The sequence below is a fragment of the Dermochelys coriacea genome, chromosome 3 (assembly GCF_009764565.3).
Source record: "Dermochelys coriacea isolate rDerCor1 chromosome 3, rDerCor1.pri.v4, whole genome shotgun sequence".
NCBI lineage: Eukaryota > Metazoa > Chordata > Testudines > Dermochelyidae > Dermochelys > Dermochelys coriacea.
In genome coordinates this window covers 124061935-124084369 of record NC_050070.1, presented here as the reverse complement: position 1 = coordinate 124084369, position 22435 = coordinate 124061935, and the positions used below count along the sequence as shown (strand labels likewise).

Sequence of the window (22435 nt, the reverse complement as noted above, 5' to 3'; positions counted from 1 at the left end):
GTGGGTGAAGGAGCTGAGGCAGCTAGATTGTCACATCCCTTGTACACCCTTGCATTAGAACGTTCAATGCTCATTGAGGGGAGGGATGAAGGAGGTGTGTGAGCACTCCAGTGGTACTGCTAGTTAGAGTTCTACTGTTTAGGCTGCACCAGTCGGAGCATCCCATGAGTGGGACTATGCAGAGTCCCTCTCGAAGAACCCTTATTACAGGAAAGTAACCTTCATATTCTGAACTTCTTTTCATGTCTGAGTCAGATTGGGTATGTTTCCCCCTCTGGGTGAAATAATGGGCTAAATAAATCGATGGGATTATTGCCATTGACTTCAGTGTGGCCAGGATTTCACCGCTTGTATCTCAATATGCTCTCTCTATCCAACTGATTTTCTTGTTCTCTCTGCAGCGGATCTTCAGCTAGTGTAAGTTGTCAGAGCTCCATCTGTTCCTACCTAATCCAGTTGCCAACCCTCTTCTCGACTGAACTGATCCATGTTTTTCCTGCTTTCACTGCTACTCATACCTAATCCATATTCCCAGCTTGTTTCCACACAGTTCAATACCTGATCCTCTTTCCAGCTGCCATTGCAGTCTCCCGGCCAGTTCAATTCTTTAAACACTTTCTTGTTTCCACCCTGACACATGTTAACAATCGCAGGCTCAAACCAAGTCCAAACTGAAATAGTCTGTCCTTGTCTCATTTCAGTCTCCTTTTCCTCTTTGCTCTAAAAATATTGGGGCCCCCAGCAGGTCTGCCATTCCCTAGTTGGCACTCAGCTAAAACTTTCTGACATTTTTTGATTTCCCTTTTAGCTGCACTGTAAAATTATTACTGAGCTTCTGAAACTCCAGAGGATACAAAATAAGCAACTCTAGATCCTCTGCTTTCTGGGTTGCAGCTAGCAGAGGGGGTAGCAGATCTGCTTGGCCCTGCAGATATTCAGAGATAGGACTAAAGCTATGTCTATATGGCATGCTACTTTTGGCAGCGTGTAGAGTACATACATGCATAGTCCCCTTAGCATAAGTATAAATAGCAGTGTAGCTAGTGGGGCATGGCTTAGGTGAGTAAAGGCATGACTGAAGGCTGTGGTTACATATGTGAATACATATTGTGCACATTCTGTTCATGCCCAAGTCATGCCTCCAATCTACATTGCTATCGTTAGCAGTGTAGTGTCCTGTGGCCTTCCCATTGCCTCTCTCCTCCTTAGGAAAATAACTGGCTGCTGGAGCCTCCCCCTGCCACAGGGAACGACTCCAGCAGTGTTGGGGCAGTGAGGAAAAGGGCCACCAGCTCTCCATTGCTGGAGCCTTCTCCTGCCACAGGGAAAGACCCTGGCAGTGGGGAAAGACTCCAGCAGCCGGAGAGCATCAGGGAAAGGGCATAGTGGCTCCCAACTGCTGGAGCCTTCTCCCACTGCAGGGAAAGACTCCAGCAGCTGGAGGCAGCAGGGAAAGGTTCTGCCAGCTCCCCATTGTTGGAGGCTTTCCCCACTGCCAGAGCCTTTTCTCCCCACAGTGAAAAGCTCTGGCAACATGGAGCTGCTGAAGCTTTTCCTTGCTTTTTTTTCTCCTTGCAAGAGCCTTTCATTGACGTATGTAGCTACACACCACAATGTGGACACAGTAGGATTTTCACTGTAGCACATAGTTACAGATACCCTACATGTTTCCACCAGTGATGTGTAGTGTAGCCTTAGAGGAAGGAAGGAACTAGAGGATGTATTGTGGGAGTTGTAAGGAGGAAGGGAGCTAGAATCATAGTGAATAGCTGTGCGGGTAGGTTGTTGGTGGAGGAGTCAGGAAGTCCTGTTGAGGTTTCTGGGTGAGCATGGATTTGACTCAAATATTTCAGGACAGCAAAACTTTGTGAAGTTTGCCTCTGGAGTATGCTAAGCATTCAGCTTGGTTTATTTGGTTTTATCTAATAACCTCATATTTGAGATATTGGATCTTAAAATATCAACACCCCCCCCCCCCGCCTCTCTCTCTCTCAAGTTAAGTTATTGTAAATTATTCTTAGAAATTTCTGAAATATTAGTTTCTATTTTTCTCTTCTTTCAAGGCCTATACAGTTGGCTCCTGGTACCAAAGTTCCTGGTTTTACAGGGGAAGCGATATGAAAGGGAATACCAATAACATTTTTTAAAATCTTAAAACATTTCTAACACAGTTTTTGTGTAAACTATTTGACATAAAAGGTCATGATGGTATGGTGTGGTAGAAAAGATTTTATTGGTATGAGTCTGTGTTGTGGTGGATAATCTCGTCTTGACTTCACAATTTGTTTGCTGTACAGCCAAACTCTTGCCAATAAAATATTTTTACATCACATTGTCTTATATTCTCTACCTTTCCCATATCAGTCTAAACATTTTTGTCTTGTACAGCTCCAAGCATACTGTTGGTGGCTAACAGATAAATGCTATATATGTGTGTGTACGTACAGAAAAATTATATGTACTGGTGACCTTTTTTCTTTTTCACAAGTACCATTTAGCCTTTATTCATACATCATTCTCCACACTCTGGAAATAGAGGTTCTATTTTAGTTTATTTAACACATAATACCATAAGCATTTTGTTTTACCATTTAAGCATGAAATATATTAGAGTGGGTGAGTTTCAGTAAAAGAAAAATTAATCCAATTTCAGAAGATCTTAATGTTTCTGCTGTCAGAATTGTACAGTTAAAATATATCTCATTGTACTGTAGATGGGAATGAATTAAATTTGCCTGTCTGATATATATATCCTTGCAAATGGTCTTTGTGAAAGTACCTATTGTTTTTTGTTGGTTCAGCTGGAGGGTAAGATATGTTTGAGATGGTTGAAGAAGCAACAACAAAAACTGAGTGAATATCAGAGAAGTTGGAGGATTAGGATTGTGGAAGCAGATGAGCTCAGGGACCACTGATGATGTTGTGTTTAAATCTTTTTTGTCTTAAACAAAATTCAAATTTTTGAGTGGCTCAAAATTCTTTTTTAAAAAGAACTTCTGGTGACTAATAGAACTGCAACTCTGCAGTACATTAATATAACTTGTAATGTAAGGTGACTTGAGGAAAATGTAAGAAGATGGATAGAAACCCACAGTTCAAGGAGCCAAGAGATGAGCGTAATATCAAATTAAAAAGAGGTGTGACAGCTTGCAGAGACCCAATCAAAAGGGACAATAGGGCAACTGTGACCCACTATGTGAGCTGTCAGGTGAGTTTCGAAATCTTTCTTTACAAAGTGGTGATGCTTCTCTGTTATTAAATGGAATGGAACTTTACTGAATGCATCTTTCTAAGAAAGAAAGTAAATAAGTAGAAGATTTAACAAAAATCCAAAGAACATTATCACCTAGAGAACCAACCTGGGAAATGTTCCAGTTCATTTTTCAAACTTGAGCGCTTCCTTGGATGGATCTCATTCACCAACATAGCAGCAACAAAATAAAAAAAGAAATACTTAAATATGCTCAGAATTATCAAAATTACAAGTTAAAAAGAAAACACACTGTATTTGAATCTTGTGAGTTAATACTATGTAATTAAGGAAGGTATATGAAGAATTAGGCAACATACTTCACTAGTGCACTCAGCTTTCTTGTGTGCTCCAAATGTCTTATAGAAAAGAAGACACAGAGAATTTAAACTGATATGGCGGTTCCAGTTTTCAAAATATGCTCATGCACCTATTTAGCCGTACAAAACTTGTATTTGCAAGCATTTGGCCCTTTGTGCATACTATATGTTTAATTCTTCCGGAGAGTGTAGAAACAGAATGCAGAAACACAAACTTATTAGTGCCTTCTGCATATACCTCCAATGATTTGTTCACTTACGTATGAGAGGACCATTCTGTAAATGTCGTCCTTTATCACTACAGAGACAATAAAAGCAGCATCTCCAGAAGCTTTCACTTGCTGTGGAACTCGTTGCAGATCTCATTTATTTAAGTGAATGCAAATGAAGGTTCATTCTCCTGTTTTTCTGAAGGATTGATGCACTAGTGATTGGTGAGCATTTCAGTGTCAGTCTCCAGAAACGAATGGAGGAAGATCAACTCAGAATGAGTTCATATCTCAGGACACCACAGGATTTAATCTCCTTGTATCTCTTTGTGTGTATGGCCTGGTCCACACTATGAGTTTAGGTCGAATTTAGCAGCGTTATCTTGATTTAACCCTGCACCCATCCACACTATGAAGACCTTTTTTTTTTTTTTTTTACTTAAAGGGCTCTTAAAATCGATTTCTTTACTCCACCTCCGATGAGGGGATTAGCACTGAAATCGGCCTTGTCGGATCGAATTTGAGGTACTATGGACGCAATTCGACGGTATTGGCCTCCGGGAGCTATCCCAGAGTGCTCAGTTGTGACCGCTCTGGACAGCACTCTCAATTCAGATGCACAGGCCAGGTATATAGGAAAAGGCCCACGAACTTTTGAATCTAATTTCCTGTTTGGCCAGCGTGGTGAGCTCACCTGCACAGGTCACGATGCAGAGCTCATCATCACAGGAGACTATGCAGTCCCAGAACCGCCGAAGAGCTCCAGCATAGACCGAATGGGAGGTATGGGATTTGATCGCTGGATGGGGAGATGAATCCGTGCTGGCAGAACTCCGTTCGAAAAGACGAAATGCCAAAATATTTGAAAAAATCTCCAATGGCATGAAGGACAGAGGCTATAACAGGGACCTGCAGCAGTGCTGCGTGAAAATTAATGAGCTCAGGCAAGCCTACCAAAAAACCAGAGAGGGAAACGGCTGCTCCGGTTCCAAGCCCCAGACATGCCGCTTCTATGATGAGCTGCATGCCATTCTAGGGGGTGCAGCCACCACTACCCCAACCCTGGGCTTTGACTCCGTCCAAGGAGTGGGAGGAACACGGAAGCGGGTTTTGGGGGGGAGGAAGGTGAGGAGGAGGAGGAGGAGGAGGTTGTAGATGGCTCACAGCAGGGAAGCAGAGAAACCGGTTTCCCCATCAGCCAGGATCTGATTATCACTCTGGACCTGGACCCAGTACTCCCCGAACCCACCCAAGGCGGGCTCCTGGACCCTGAAGGTGGAGAAGGGACCTCTGGTGAGTATATATTATACATGGTTTAAAAGCAAGCATGTTTAATGATTAATTTGCCCTGGCATTCGTGGCCAGTACAGCTACTGGAAAAGTCTGTTAACATGTCTAGGGATGGAATGGAAATCCTCCAGGGACATCTCCATAAACCTCTCCTGGATGTACTTCCAAAGCCTTTGCAAAAGGTTTCTTGGGAGGGCAGCCTTATTCCATCCTCCATGGCAGGACACATTACCACTCCAGGCCAGTAACACATAGTCAGGAATCATTGCAGAACAAAGCATTGCAGCGTATGGTCCCGGTGTTTGCTTGCATTCAAACAAGATCTGTTCTTTATCTGTCTGTGTTACCCTTAGGAGAGTGATATCATTCATGGTCACCTGGTTGAAATAGGGTGGTTATAGTAAGTGGACATTCAGAGGTGCCCATTCCTGCTGGGCTGTTTGCCTGTGTCTGAACAGAAATCTTCCCTGCTGTTAGCCATGCGGTGGGGGGAGGGGTGAAGCCATCATCCCAGAGAATTGGGGCTGTGTGTGTGGCCGGGGGTGGGGAGGATAGTTGGGTTTCTGCTGTACGTGAACCCAGAAACCGCAGCCCCTCCCTTTAAATTGCCAACCCACTTTTAATGGCCAACCCAATGGCTACTTTGTATGGGAAATGAGGGTGCTGCTGTTTGAAACCATTCCCACATGTAATGAAGGTTAAAGAAGCCAAAAGACTGTGGCTTACCATGGCTGCCTGCAAGCTAAATTGTGCTGCCCAGCCCTGCGTGAGTGATCTCTTACACCAAACGGGCATACCCTCAATAAGAGGCAAAATGCAACCTTGTAATGAAAGCACATGTGCTATGTAATGTTAACAACAAGGTTTGCTATGAAAGAGTCTACCCATTGTTCTATAAAATGTCTTTTTAACTGGAACTCTCCCTTTTTTTCCCCTCCACCAGCTGCATATGTTTCTCCTTCCTAGAGGCTAGCGAAGATTAGAAGGTGAAAAAAATGCACTCATGATGAAATGTTCTCTGACCTCATGCTGTCCTCCCACACTGACAGAGCACAGCAAAATACATGGAGGCAGACAATCTCAGAGTGCAGAAAAACACAATATCACCGCGAGGAGAGGTGGCGGGCTGAAGATGGTAGGTGGTGTCAGCTTGCTGAAAGAAGGCAGGAGTCAATGCTCAGGCTGCTGGAGGATCAAACTCATATGCTCCAGCGTTCGGTTGAGCTGCAGGAAAGGCAGCAGGAGCACAGACCACCACTACAGCCCATGTGTAACCAACTGCCCTCCTCTCCAAGCTCCATAGCCTCCTGACCCAGACGCCCAAGAACGCAGTGGCGGGGCCTCCGGCCACCCAGCCATTCCACCCCAGAGGATTGCCCAAGCAACAGAAGGCTGGCATTCAATAAGTTTTAAAGTGCTGTGTGGCCTTGTCTCTCCCTCCTCCACCACCCCTCCTAGGCTACCTTGCCAGTTATCCCCCTATTTGTGTGATGAATAAATAAAGAATGCATGAATATAAAGCAACAATGACTTTATTGCCTCTGCAAGCAGTGATCAAAGGGGGTGGGGAGGGTACTTAGCTTACAGAAAAGTAGAGTGAACTCGGAGTGGGTTTCCATCAAGGAGAAACAAACAGAACTTTCACACCGTAGCCTGGCCATTCCTGAAACTGGTTTTCAAAGCTTCTCTGATGCGCACCGTACCCTCCTGTATTCTTCTAACCGCCCTGGTGTCTGGCTGTGCTTAATCAGCGGCCTGGCAATTTGCCTCAACCTCCCACCCCGCCATAAATGTCTTCTCCTTACTCTCACAGAGATTGTGGAGCACACAGCAAGCAGTAATAACAATGGGAATGTTGGTTTCGCTGAGGTCTAACCGAGTCAGTAAACTGTGCCATTGTGCTTTTAAATGTCCAAATGTACATTCTACCACCATTCTGCACTTGTTCAGCCTATAGTTGAACAACTCCTGACTACTGTCTAGGGTGCCTGTCTATGGCTTCATGAGCCATGGCATTAAGAGATAAGCTGGGTTCCCAAGGATAACTATAGGCATTTCAACATCCCCAATGGTTATTTTCTGGTCTGAAAAGTAAGTCCTTTGCTGCATCTGTAGAAACAGACCAGAGTTCCTGAAGATGTGAGCATCATGTACCTTTCCTGGCCATCCGTCCCTTGTGATCCATCAGTGCTTGCAGCAACACTGAAAAGTACCGCTTGGGGTTAATGTACTGACAACCAAGGTGGTCTGGTCCCAAGATAGGGATATGCATTCCGTCTATCGCCCCACCACAGTTAGGGAATCCCATTGCAGCAAAGCCATCCACTATAACCTGCACTTTTCCCAGGGTCACTACCCTTGATAGCAGCAGCTCAGTGATTGTGTTGGCTACTTGGATCACAGCAGCCCCACAGCAGATTTACCCACTCCAAATTGATTCCCGACTGACCGGTAGCTGTCTGGCGTTGCAAGCTTCCACAGGGCTATTGCCACTCGCTTCTCAACTGTGAGGGCTGCTCTCATCTTGGTATTCATGCGCTTCAGGGCAGGGGAAAGCAAGTCACAAGTTCCATGAAAGTGCTCTTATGCATATGAAAGTTTCGCAGCCACTTGGAATCGTCCCAGACCTGCAACACTATACGGTCCCCAGTCCTTGCTTGTTTCCCATACCCAGAATCAGCGTTCCACACCATTAACCTGCCCAACTGACACCATGATGTGCACATTGCCAGCGCCTGTACTTTGTGAGAAGTCTATGTCCATGTCCTCATCACTCTCGTCACTGCACCGCAGTCGCCTCCTCATCGCCTGGTTTTGCTATTCTTGCAGGTTATGGTTCTGCATATCCTGCTGGATAATGCACGCAGTGTTTATAGTGCTTGTTATTGCCGCGGTGATCTGAGCGGGCTCCATGTTCCCAGTGCGATGGCATCTGCGCTGAAAAAAGGCGCAAAACGATTGTCTACCATTGCTCTGATGGAGGGAGGGGCGACTGACAACATGGCTTACAGGGTTGGCTTACAGGGAATTAAAATCAACAAAGGGAGTATCTTTGCATGAAGGAGAAACAGAATGGCCCCCTCAAGGATAGAACTCAAAACCCTGGGTTTAGCAGGCCATTGATTTCATGGAGGAAGCGAGGAGAAAGTGAATACAAAACAAATCTGGTCTATTTCTTGTTTTGATCCACTTCATCTAATTTTATACATCTTCCTGGCAGCAGACGGTGCAGTACGACTGCTGGTCACCATCATCTCCTGGCTGCTCATTAGAAGACGGTGCAGTATGACTGCCGGCAGGACTGAATCACCATGAGAGGAAACTTTTAAATGGGAAATGACCTAGCTGAGTAACTCCCATGTTTGACCAGGCACCTCGACAGACCTCACTGAGGTTGGCTAAAAGAGCACCCTGGAGTACGGTGACGATGGCAACCAGTCATACTGCACTGTCTGCTTCAAAAGGCAATGAGCTACTCCTGTGTAGCAATGCAGTACTGCATCTGCCAGCACCCAGGAGACATATGGTGATGGTGAGCTGAGCGGGCTCCATGCTTAGTGTGGTATGGTGTCTGCACGGGTAACCCAGGAAAAAAAAAGCACGAAACAATTGTCTGCCATTGCTTTCATGGAGGGAGGGAGGGAAGGAAGGGGGGGGCCTGATGATATGTACCCAGAACCACCCGCAACAATGTTTTTGCCCCATCAGGCATTGGGATTTCTACCCAGAATTCAAATGGGCGGCGGAGACTGCGGGAACTGTGGGATAGCTACCCACAGTGCAACGCTCCAGAAGTCGACGGTTGCCTCAGTACTGTGGACGCACTCCACCGGCTAAATGCACTTAGAGCATTTGTGTAGGGACACATACAATCGACTGTATAAAAATGCTTTCTACAAAATCAATTTCTATAAATTCGACCTAATTTCGTAGTGTAGACATAGCCTAAGTGTCAGTTGTAAAGTAGACTGTGCATTACTTATCTCCTGACATGATTCAAAAGTCTCAGAAATGTTATTTTCCTATTAAAAAGAAGGATTGACTTTGTAGTACCAAGGTGAGCTATGGAAAAATATTGGAGAATTGCCATCAATAAATACATTTAATGCAGGTTTTGGAAAGGATGCATTTTTTAAAATTTTTAAGGATAGAAAAATTCAGGTTGTGTGCTGTTTCACTGTGTTAAGAGATGCACTACCCTCTTGTAAGGCAATTTGCTACAATGTATATTTATATTGAAAACTAAAAATTGGACTTTGCTGGCATAGCAACCATCCAGAAAACACAAATGCAGGGCACTCAGTGGCTTCCAGTAAGATAGCCACCAGCAATTTTAACACCATGCCGAACAGGTTACTGTCAATACTAGGACGTCTAATGCTGCTAACACCAGAGGAGTTGAACCAGTGTTCAGGAAGAAAGGATTTTTCTGCAAAATTGGCCTGCTGTAGACACAGTATTTGCAAGCTCTGGTGTTAAAGAGATGCTTTTCAGTCCTGTTAACCACTTTGGTGCTGTCAGCTTCTGCAATCTCTGAGGAGTGGCATTTTTCAGCTCTGTTTGAAATGCTACTTTTCCATTGCCATGTTGGCAGTTCAAAGGCAGTATGTGAGGTCCCACTGCAGAAGAGTTTTGTGGCATGTCCTCAATACATTACACAACAGGGAAGTGGCTAAAATATCCATTTTAATGTTGATGTAACCTAGTAATCCTTATCCTTCTTTGCCTTTAGCCAGTTTTGAAAAAGTTTTATGGATTTGGCTGCTGTAGGCTTGATGTTCATTCTTAAGAAGTAATTTTATTTCTGTTACACATTATAGAAGTAGTGATCTTTTATCTTGGTGTATCTTTATGTAATAATACACTGCATACATGAGATTTGATTGCATCAGTGTGTGTTAATTCAATTGTGTACTTTCTGGAGTGCGAACTGCAGGGTTTGAACTATAGGAAGCACTATAACCTGCTGTTATGAGTTCAGTTTAACATTCCTTATATAATCTGCCTAGGTTATTTTTTTTTGTATGTTAGTCTGCTGTTTTGTTTTTTGTTTGTTTGTTTTTGTTTTTTTACCATCTCAGAAAATATATCTGTGGATGTTGCCAGTGCAGGGATTCTTCCATGTGCAGTCAGGATGAATTGGCTGTATAAGAAAGCTCTTGCTAGACGTACTGTTAATTTAATAGTCACTTAGGCATAACTTTTATTGAAGTCAAAGGAGTTTGCTTGAGTAAAAAATGGGCCCCTTACGCAGGTCCGGTTGGGATCTGCTATATTTTCAGTATACCATTCCTCCATTTCATCTGAAACTGCAAGGTGATGCGTGTTCCTGGGATTGGCACATACTCTGTTTTTAATTAAAAATCAAAACTTACGTTCTTCATCAAGCTTCTGTTTACAGTTGTGGGGTTTAATATTTTTTGTTCCATCATTACTTAACCTCTTCCCTTCTTATTGTATTTTCACACAGAAACAAATTGATCACCCACTGCTTGTAAAATGTTTATCTTTTGCACTGAACTTTCAGTGAAGGAACAATGGGTGCCACTTTCCTCTCTGGTTCTGCTGCTGCCCACAGACATCTTGCTTTGTGTTTCAGTTAAAACATTTGCAAGTTACTGTAGATTACATTTAGAGAATAGACAAAGTTTAAACGCAACTTATTTTCAAAGTTACTAATCGATGCAAAAGAAACAAAGGCAAGCATACTGCAGTGCTTATACTGTCCTCTTAGATAAAAAGGATTTTTATTTAAGTCTTGTCTTTTGTGTGATGATATTTTTAATAAAAGAATGTTGTGTAAAATGCAAATGTTCCTGCCTAATGCTGAACTTTGCTATGCCCTTGACTTCCCAGTCACCACAAAGTTAATTACTGAGGTCCTCTGAGAGTTAGTTTAATTTTGATTAACTGATTATTAAGATATTTTGGAGGCTGGGAGAAACAGATCAGAAGTTAATTGAACCGTCACTGAGAAGAGGAAACTTATAGACCCTTCTAATGTAATTTGATATAGGGCAATCACAATACACAGAAGGCTAAATCTTGCCCTTAACTGATAGAGCTGCACTGTGGAGCCGTGCTGGCTGCAAGGTATCTCCCAGAACCAGACAACTGGTCCAGAATAGGATAGCATAGGGCAGCCATGGAAGAATGCATAGTGGGGCTAGCTCATGCTCCCTGCTTTGGGGGCCAGAGTACTCCACCTAGCTAGTAAACTATGAATATTGGGAGTCACAAAGTGCCAAGGGGTATGGAAATAGGTCCTCCTCTTAGTGTCATCTTGAGGGCTAGTCAATTATCCTCTCCTGCTGGTGTGCTATATGGAGAAGTACTCTCTATATTGTCTTGTCCCAACAACCAAGTGCTTCTGCAAAGCAGGAAATCATTTTTCCCAGTGTTACAAGAGATCTTTTGAAAAAGTTAGGATTAAGACAAATTTTGCTTATGCCATACTTGAGAATACTCATCAAGACACCTTCATCTGTCTCCAGTTTGTGCCTAAAACCTGATTACTCCCAAATGGATTTCAAGAATGCATACTGAGTCAAATTCTTTTTAAAAAAAGTAGATTCCAAGTTCTTCCCTCCTCTATAGTCAGAGTCTTCTCTTTTTCTTTCAGGATTTAATCTTCTTGGGGTATAGATTGTCTGGATTTCATATCCAATATGATGCCAAGCAAATTGTCGGAATAGTTTTAACAATTCATTAACTTATTTTCTCAGTTCATGTCTCATGCAGACCTCCATCACTTGTGTTGGAGGCTAGCAGCAGTTTTCATACCTACTATTAAGTTCTGCAGGTGTCCTTCAGAAAGAGTGGAAGTAGAAATTTCTATGTATGGCACATTGTGTTATGATCTCTCAAAAGAGGTGTGATTTGACTAATACAAAATAAGCACTTGTGAATCTGAGGCAGAATTTGTCCCCAAATGCTTGAAATCTGCTGCCATATATAGGGTAACTTATGTTGGAACAGTAAATACATTTCTGAAGAGAGGCTTTGCACACCTTTCCCTATGTTTCTAGATTTGCAAAAACAAATCTGCAGAACTCCTGGGGCATGGTTTGGTGTCCCAGCGGTTCACTATATGGAGAGGTTGCAAGGTTGTGACAGTGCCAAGAAGGGCAAAACATCTAGTTAAAATGTGGCTTTAACCAAAAGTGTTGGCAGATATAGTCTAAGACACTGTTTTTTATGTGCAAAAGCCATGGAAATGTTCAATGTAAGCATGATTTTCTTCAAAAGAGCAGCATCTAGTTCTAACTGCTTGCAAAACCTCAGGTTTAAACTCTGCTCTTTTAAAAAAAGTAGACAGAAAAAAATTGGAATTACCAAAATCCTACCCTTCCTGTTGGACCAAAAAAAAATATCTAATTTTGAGAGTACAAATTTATATTTAGACTGACATTTTTAATCACATTTTCTGCCTAACTCAGTTCAAAATAGCCAACCTATACAAACTCATGAAACCCAAGGATTTATAAGGGACAAAGCAACTGCTGATTAATTAAATGTATTGTGTTTTAGAATAATATAGTGTCATTGTACTGTACAATGGTGACTTAATTATGACTGTGGATATTATTGGTTTACATTTTGCATTATTATTTTGGATGACAACTCTTTATAGTTTTCTTTACAAGATTCCATACTTTCAAAATTATTTCTATATGTGTGCGCACTGTATAAGGGACATTTTTAAAAAGACATTGTAGTGTAAAGACAAAAAGCTGCTTGGGATTTTAAAGCAATTTTAGTTCATTCCATCATCATGAGCAGTTTGTATTTTCTACATAGCTTGCATTTGTTTGAGATACATTCTAACACAGGATTTTCTAGAGGATTACTTTTTCCAGCTGGTAGTACAATGTTAGCCTCAAAATGGCTGTTTCATTTGGCCATAATTTATGTGTTCTGAGTTTTAGGACAGAGAACTTGAACAGAAAGTTTTAATGTTATACCATGTGCTTTTCCCCCAGTCATTATCTGCTTTATCTTAAGTACATTTTTCTACAGCTTTTCAGATTTATTTGAATAATCTGGGACTTACACCTCTTAAATAAAATTGTCACAGTGCTTTCCAAAACAATAGAATATTTCTTTACGTTTTTGCCATGAATATTTAAATCCTTTAGAAGTAAAAAGCAGAATTGAAATATGGTTAGTGAAGCAAGTATAGACGTTGTATTGGACAGATTGTAAGTGCTGGGATGGTTTATTACCACCAGAAGGAAGAGAACTGGGGAGAAAAGTGGCAGCCCCAGAATGAAAGGTAAGCTCAGTCTGTGCCAAGAAGCCTTTGAAGGTGGCATTCACTGACAGTAACAACAATATTTAAACATAAATAAATAATTAAATGACAGTTCAAAGTAATTTTTATTGAGGAATCTGCAATATTTGCATCAGTTAAGTTGCTAATCTTTTGAAAAATATGTAAAAGGTGCTTAATAACCAGTAAGAGAGCATATTTTTAATGTAATCTTACTCTGCAATGAAAAGTCTAAACAGTCCTTTAGTCAACATTCCTGGAACTTGATGTTTTGTTACTGTATAGAACCAAATATGAACATAAGAAAAATTTGTGTGGCACTTTTTATTCCAGCATGACACTCTCAGTCTTTATGTAGAAGCTTCTTCTTGATTTTGATGTCTAGTACAGTCATGCTTAGTGTTTTGATTTGCTCTTTTTATGTTTCTTTCAGACACAGACTTCAAGATGTAAGTGAACAGTGTAAATGAAGCTATAGGCATGAAATGAATTCTTGGCTCACAGGAAGTTATTCTGTTTCTTGATGTACCAACCCATGAGAATTCATTATTTTATATTTTAATTTAGTAGTTTTGAGATCTGTGTAGTATGATGCAGCTTTTCTTCTGTAAGCTTTTTAATTAGCTGACAGGACAAGAGAACGTTTGAACCAAATTTCCAAAATGTAGCAAAACTGTCATTTCATTTCAATACAAGCAAAAGAGCATGTATTTTGTGGAGTTACCTCTAGCAGGCTATGTTGTGTAGGTGAACACTGAATGCACATAGTGGGACAAATTCCTGTGTTCCCCTGGTCCTGGAGTGGTTGTATTCAGGGCCATTCTCCCAAGACAAGATTTATTGTCCACATAGGGTTATTCTGAAATAAGGGTGCCTTGTTCCCCTTTAGCTTAAATTTAAGCTTAAACTCTACTAGTAGTGCAGTGTAAAACATCCAGACCCACTCGCCCAACAATCTGGCTCCGTGTTGAAATAAGAGGAAGAGAAGTCTTTGACAACTTTTAATTGCTTTATAGCTGTTAGTGTCTCTTTCTTCACAGCCTACAAGTACAAAATTGAAAATATATTTGAACATAAATATAATTCAGCAGAAAATATGTGATATGGATATGGACAACAAACAAACAAACAAACAAACAAATCTGGATATGAGTCAGCAGTGTGCCCTTGTTGCCAAGAAGGCCAATGGCATTTTGGGATGTATAAGTAGGGGCATAGCGAGCAGATCGAGGGACGTGATCGTTCCCCTCTATTCGACACTGGTGAGGCCTCATCTGGAGTACTGTGTCCAGTTTTGGGCCCCACACTACAGGAAGGATGTGGATAAATTGGAAAGAGTACAACGAAGGGCAACGAAAATGATTAGGGGTCTAGAGCACATGACTTATGAGGAGAGGCTGAGGGAGCTGGGATTGTTTAGTCTGCAGAAGAGAAGAATGAGGGGGGATTTGATAGCTGCTTTCAACTACCTGAAAGGGGGTTTCAAAGAGGATGGCTCTAGACTGTTCTCAATGGTAGCAGATGACAGAACGAGGAGTAATGGTCTCAAGTTGCAATGGGGGAGGTTTAGATTGGATATAAGGAAAAACTTTTTCACTAAGAGGGTGGTGAAACACTGGAATGCGTTACCTAGGGAGGTGGTAGAATCTCCTTCCTTAGAGGTTTTTAAGGTCAGGCTTGACAAAGCCCTGGCTGGGATGATTTAACTGGGACTTGGTCCTGCTTTGAGCAGGGGGTTGGACTAGATGACCTTCTGGGGTCCCTTCCAACCCTGATATTCTATGATTCTATGATTCTATGTGCATGAATTTAGCATGAATGATCACTTATTCCCAAATGAAAAGTGCCTTTTTAAACTAGCTTCTGGGAACTAAACATTATGTTGTTACTGTAAAATTCTAATGCGTAGGAACAGAGAGATGTCGAAGGCTAGGAGAAGACCATTGAGGTTCCACTCTTATAAACTTAAGAAGTATAAACTATCCTGCATGTCATGATTTCAAACAAACAACATCAGTCGTCAAGAATTAGAACATTCAAAAACCAGTCGGAGAACACTTCAATCTCTCCGGTCACTCGATTACAGACCTGAGAGTGGCTATCCTTCAACAAAAAAACTTCAAAAACAGACTACAATGAGAGACTGCTGAATTGGAATTAATTTGTAAACTGGATACAATTAACTTAGGCTTGAATAGAGACTGGGAGTGGATGGGTCATTACACAAAGTAAAACTATTTCCCCATGTTATTTCTCCCTCCCACCCCACCCCACACTGTTCCTCAGATGTTCTTGTTAACTGCTGGAAATGGCCCACCTTGATTATCATCATGAAAGGTTTTCCTCCTCCTCCCCTTCACTTCCTGCTGGTAATATCTCATCTTAAGTGATCACTCTCCTTACAGTGTGTATGATAAAACGCATTGTTTCATGTTCTCTGTGTGTGTATATAAATCTCCCCACTGTATTTTCCATCGAATGCATCCGATGAAGTGAGCTGTAGCTCACAAAAGTACTCCTTTTCTTTTTGCGAATGGTGGTAGAATGTGCATTTGGACGTTTAAACAGTCGCTGGCGCAGTTTACTGACTTGCTCAGACTTCAGCGAAACCAATATTCCCATTGTTATTGCTGCTTGTTGTGTGCTCCACAATCTCTGTGAGAGTAAGGGGGAGACATTTATGGCGGGGTGGGAGGTTGATGCAAGTCGCCTGGCCACTGAATATGTGCAGCCAGACACCCGGGCTGTTAGAAGAGCACAGCAGGAAGCAGTGCACATCAGAGAAGCTTTGAAAACCAGTTTCATGACTCGCTAGGGTACTGTGTGACACTTCTGTTTTGTTTCTCCTTGATGAAAACTTTGGTTGACTCTAATTCCCTGTAAGCCACCCGCCCTCCCACCTTCGATCACAGCTTGCTTGCAAAGGAAATAAAGTCACTATCATTTAAAAATTTAAAATTGATTATAAAAATAGGGAGATAACTCACAATTTAGCCCGGGTGGTGTGTGGGAGGAGGGTAGGAGGGAAGGAAAAGGCCACTCTAAAACTTGTTGAATGCGAGCCTTTTGTTGCTTGGACTGTCTACTGGGGTGGAGTGGTTGGGTGCCCGGAGCCTCCCACTCTGCATTCTTGGGCGTCTGGGTGGGGTCTGTGATCCTGCTGCCATTCATGAACCTTCACCAGATGCCGGAGCATGTCCATTTGATCCCGCAGTATCCCCAGCGTTTCCTCATGCCTCCTCTGATCTTCCTGCCACCACCTCTCCTCAAGTTCATTGGCCACCGTCCTGTAGTCTGCTATTGTATCCCTCCACACAGCTCTGTCAGTGCCGGATGACTGCATGAGCTCAGAGAACATGTCCTCGCGCGTGTGTTTTTTTCGCTGCCTTATCTGAGAGAGCCTCTGGGATGGAGGAGGGAGCTTGAAACATTTGCAGCTGCTGAAGGAAAAAAAAAGGGAGTGAAGTATTTAAAAAGATACATTTTATAGAACAATGGCTACGCTCTTTCACGGTGAACAACACTACTCACATTACATAGCACATGAGATTTTGGTACAAGGTCGCATTTTGCATCTTATATTGAGTGCCTGCAGTTTTGGTGTTTAGGATCACACATGCAGGGCCGGGCAACAGAATTCGGCTTGCAGGTGGCCATGGTAAGCCATAGTCTTTTGGCTTCTGCAACCTTCATAACAGCAGCCCCCTCCTTTCCCATACCAAGTAAAGCCCACTGAGTTGGCCATTTACTGCTGCAGTTTTCCTGTTAACGTGCAGCAGCAGAAACCAAACTAACCCCCTTCCCTCATCCAATTCTCTGGGATGATCGCTTTTCCCCTCCCCCCACCACGTGGCTGGTATCAGGGAAGATCCCTGCTAGCCAAACGCGAACAGCTCAGCACCAGTGCCTCCCCCCCCCACACTGTGTGGCTAACTGCAGGGAGGATTTCTTTTCAGCCACAGGCAAACAGCCCAGTAGGAACAGGCACCTCTGAATGTGCCCTTAATCAAATTTCCCTATTTCAACCAGGTTACCATGAATGATATCACTCTCCTGAGGATAACACAGAGAGATAAGGAACAGATGTTGCTTGAATGCCAGCAAACACCGGGACCATACACTGCCAGTGTTTTTACCATTTTGTCATGCAATGATACCAGATTACTTGCTACTAGCATGGCATGGTAAAGTGTCCTACCATGGAGGACGGAATAAGGCTGCTCTTCCCAGAAACCTTCTGCAAAGACTTTTAGAGTACCTCCAGGAAAGCTTCATGGAGATGTCCCTGGAAGATTTCCGCTCCATCCCCAGACACGTTAACAGACTCTTCCAGTAGCAGTACTGGCCACGAATGCAACCCAAGTCCTCAGGGCTACTTAATCATTAAAAAAAACGCTTGCTTTTAATAACATATATTATACTTAAAAAGGTACACTCACCAGAGGTCCCTTCTCCGGCTTCATTGGGTTGGGAGGATATTTCAGTCAGGGTGATAAAAAGATCCTGGCTGTTGGGGAAAATGGTGTGCTGTGTGCTCTCCCCAAGCTCATCCTCATCTTCCAAATCCTCAGCCATGGCGGAGAGTATCCCATCCTTGGAGTCCACGGACAGGGGTGGGGTAGTGGTGGCAGCCCCCCCTAGAATTGCATGCAGCTCAGCATAGAAGCAGCATGTCTGGGGCTCTGTCCCGGAGCGTCCGTTTGATTCTTTGGTTTTCTGGTACGCTTGTCTGAGCTCCTTAAGTTTTACGCGGCACTGTGTTGTGTCCCTGATGTAGCCTCTGCCCCTCATGGCCTCTCAGATTTTTTTGAAATGTTTTGGCATTTCGTCTTTTGGAACGTAGTTCTGATAGCACGGATTCCTCTCCCCATACAGTGATCAGATCCAGTATCTCCCGTTTGGTCCATGCTGTAGCTCTTCTTCGATCCTGGGACTGCATGGTCACCTGTGCTGATGAGCTCGCCAGGCCAAACAGGAAATGAGATTCAAAAGTTCCAGGGGCTTTTCCTGTACACCTGACCAGTGTATCCAAATTCAGAGTTCTGTCCAGAGCGGTCACAATGGTGCACTGTGGGATAGCTCCCATATGCCAATACTGTCAAATTCCGTCCACACTAACCCTAATTTGAAACGGCGATGTTGATTTCAGCGCTAATCCCCTCGTTGGGGAGGAGTACAGAAATTGGTTTTAAGAGCCCTTTATGTCAAAAAAAATGGCTTCATTGTGTGGATGGGTGCAGGGTTAATTCGGATTTAATGCTGCTAAATCTGACATAAATTTGTAGTGTAGACCAAGCCTAACTTTTAGATATCCTGGCACCTAGTGCAATTAATGGCCCTGAGTTAGGCACCCAGGCTCTATATACAATACATGGGGAGAGTTAATCACCTAGGAATGGGATTCACAAAAGCCAGCGTGCTGAGTGGGAAGCCACCAAATCTACCCAGCAGGAAATGCCGAGGAGTGGAGTGTGGCCTAAGCCCGCACAAAGGGAACTAAATTACTAACGCTGAGCGAGAGGGAGGTGCCCTATCCTGCAGTTAGATGCCTAAGATAGGTCAGCACTTTCTCATGAAAAAACAATGTAGAGGAGATGGTGGTGCTTCCCTTATACCCACAAGCACAGTGGTTAGAGCACTTACCAAGGACATGTAGACAAGTGTTTGTATAAGTCCTTAAATATTCATTGGGCCAGAGAGAGAGAGAGTGAGAATGACTATAGCCTAGTAGTTAGTGCACTCTCCTTGGAGACCCAGTCTCTGCTCCAATGAACGTTTAAGTATTTGTATAAAACAGCTTTAATAAGAGATATTGAGAGAGACTCACCCAAAATAATGTTATGATCTGGGTGAAACTTTATTATGGGTTGTATTAAAATCCCATTGAGATTGATAAGTGTGAATTCACCCTTCTATTAAAACAACTGTAAGCAAAGCCCCCATCTAACACAAAAGATGTGTGTAAACCTGCCCAGGAGCTTTTGGCTGAGTATTGTTTTGGGTAGAGGTGTGTGGGTATGAAGAAAGATCACACAGAAACTGAGACCAGACAAGAACAGAGAGAAAGGGAGAGCCAGAAAGCCAAGCAGGAGCCTGTTAACACTGTGACACTCTGAAAAAAGCTAGAGAGCTTTTGGATCTGGTATTGACTAAAGAGACTTGGGGACTGTAAGCTAACTGCTCCTTTTATTCTTGGTTCCTTCTGCATTCAGAGACATGGGACTTTGTACATTCCTTGTAAGTAAATAAGATTTCATCAAAGAAAATGCCAGACTCCATCAATTCCTGCTTCCAATTGGAACATCCCCAGGACCCTGAACTTTGATCATCACTCATGTCAAAAAGTGACAAAAGTATCCTATAGCCCAGTGGTTAAGACACACATCTGGAAGATGGCAGCATAGGCACTGATTCTGTGGGTGCTCTGGGACTGGAGCACCCACAGGGAAAAAATGGTGGGTGCTGAGCACCCACCAGCAGCCCTCCATCGGCTCCCCCCCACCCCTAAGTGCCTCCCACCTGCCAGCGGGTCCCACAGATCAGCGCCTCCCCGTCCCTCCCCTCACCTCCCACCCACTGTGAACAGCTGTTTCATGGCATGCAGGAGGCTGGGATGGAGGGGGGAGGAGTAAGGATGCGGCTCACTTGGGAAAGGGGGCGGAAATGGATGGGAAGAGGTGGGGTGGGGGTAGATCGGGGTGAGAAGAGGCGAGGTGACGCGGGGCCTTGAGGGAACTGGTGGAATGAGGGCAGGGCCTGGGACAGAGCTGGGGATTGAGCACCCCCTGACACTTTGGAAAGTTGGCGCCTGTGGATGGCAGACCCAATTTTAAGTCCTTGTGCCAAATCTGGCAGAAAGGGCTTTTGAGTACTGTCACCACTGTGTTGTGTGGGACCTCATGTGGGAGGTGTGGTCATAAAGGACCTCAGAGCATACCTACTGGATCAGACTCTGCAGGTGAGAATGGCTAGTTTGCAAATCCTGCAGGGGCTTTGGTGTAAATTGGGTTTTTAGCTGCTCAGTGGTGTCAGGACTTAGGGGGCATTACATGTGCCCAGTGATAGAAATGTAGGTGCTTATTGGATATTATCAGTGGAAATTTGTGCACCTACAAGGTTATGTAGCAGCTGAGTGGTGGTTTTGGGGATCAGAGTGTCACCTAAATGTTGGACTTAGGCATCTAAAGTGACAGATAAGTTTCTAAGTCCCCATTTTGAATCTAGCCCTTGCAGTTGGAGTCACTTAGGGCACACACTGGGTGTCATTTTTTAATATCACAGAACATCATTCCTTATGGCAAGTTTGCTCACCTTCTTCAGCTCTGGAGAGTGGACCCACATGTCCGTGGGCTGTGTTCACCCTTTAGAAAACAAGTTGACTTATTCTATCTCCTTCTTTAATTGTTACTTGATTCTTTAGGTAGCAAGTAGACTTTGTTTAATCTTCAGCCCTTTATTCCTTCTGCCCTGCCTCCTGGACCAGGCTTAATAGGAAATTTTATTAAAAGGGATTGTGATGTTCCCCTAGTGTTATCTGGACCCGTGATTTGCTAGGTCACTCCAGTCCTTGACTCTGGGAGCCAGCCTTACCCTGCTTTGCTGTGAGAACCCCCACTCCTGGGCTGTTCATGCACAGCATCTGGCATGTAAGCTGCTTGGATTGTGCAACCAAATGATACTAGCCAATATCTCCGGTCCCAGACACAACCCTAGGAACCTCCGTTTTGCAGTATCCAGTTATGCCCACTGGATGCTGAAAGCTTACATGAGTTCATCAATTTAACAATAAATTGATATGTACAAGGCTTGTTATCCCAAAGGGAGTCTCTGACACTCTTCAAACCAAACACATGGTAGAATAAACAATTTATTAACTATAAAAGATAGTTTATAAGTCCAAGGACAAGAAGTCAGATTTGGTCCATGAAATAAAAGTAAAACACATTCTATGCTGATCTTAACACTTTTAGTGCCCTTACAAACTTAGATGCTTTTCACCACTGGCTGGCTGGTTGCCCTTCAGCCAGGCTCTCCCCTTTGATCAGCACTTCATTCGCATTGTGGTGATGTCTGTAGATGGAGGTGGAAAAGAGGGGAAGAGCATGCCAAACATCTCTCCCTTTTATCATGTTCTTTCTTGCCTCTTGGCTTTGGCCCCCCCTTCAGGGTCAGGTGAGCATTACCTCATCATAGTCCCTGACTGACCGAGGGAAGTGGGGTGACTCACTCAAGAGTCCAATAGATCCTTTATTGCTGCCTAGGCTAATGTCCTTTGTTCCTTTGAGGCTGGGCTGGGTTTGTCCCATACATGCCCTGATGAGGCGTGAACTGCCCCTCTGTTCCTGGAGAGTTTTGCCTGGACTTGTTTTAAGCCATGAGGACACATTTTCAGCCTCATAACTATATACCTGAAATTACAACCTATAACATTAATATAACAACAATGCTCAGTGCATCATGAGCCTTCCAAAAACACCCGACATGACGTACTTTGCATTGGATACCACACAATCATATTATAAGGATGAACATGGGGGTCCAGGATGTTCTCCGGAGACAGAGTGTCACAGGCATTCTATCAACTATCCTTCTCAGGTAGTGTTCATATTGGGTATTCCTCTCCAGGAACCAGGGTTATCCTGCTGATGCTTCTTAGCCAGCCTCTCTAAATGCTGCACCTGTAGCGGGATACTTAGGGCTTGTCTATATGGGAAAGCTATACCACTATAAGCCATGGTGTGAAGTTAAGCCAATATAGTTATACCATTAGAACACTGCATGTAGACTCTCTTATTCCAGCATGAGTGCCTTTTTTCAATTTAGCTTATGCCACTTTGGAAGGGGTTTAAGGTAAACCAAAAAAGCCCCTCTTGTTTTGGAATTAGTGTCCACATGGAGAGTTAAACCAGTATAACTGGTAACACTTTTCTGTGTAGACAAGCCCTCAGACATTAGAATTCCCTCCTTTTTACCAAGCTAGAATCCTCCATCAGGCAAAATAAAAGATGCAGATTCTCTTCACAAGAAGAAGGGAAAATGTAAGCTCACAGATTTAAGTGGCTCTCAGAAGGAGGAAGATCTCATACTTCCCCAC

At 43.3% G+C, this 22435-nt stretch overlaps 1 protein-coding gene across 6 annotated transcripts in view; it reads left to right on the top strand.

Annotated features, from left to right (window-relative positions):
• Positions 1-22435, top strand: part of PRKN (parkin RBR E3 ubiquitin protein ligase) — a 1277841-nt gene that overhangs the window by 308319 nt on the left and 947087 nt on the right. Inside the window, exons 4-5 of one of the 6 annotated variants that reach the window (XM_043511260.1) lie at positions 13268-13344; positions 13775-13790. The exons of 4 other annotated variants lie outside the window; for them this stretch is intronic. In XM_043511260.1, coding sequence (XP_043367195.1) covers positions 13268-13344; positions 13775-13790 — 93 coding nt within the window. The remainder of the gene's footprint in view (positions 1-13267; positions 13345-13774; positions 13791-22435) is intronic. One more of the 6 variants, XM_043511263.1, reaches the window with a different exon arrangement.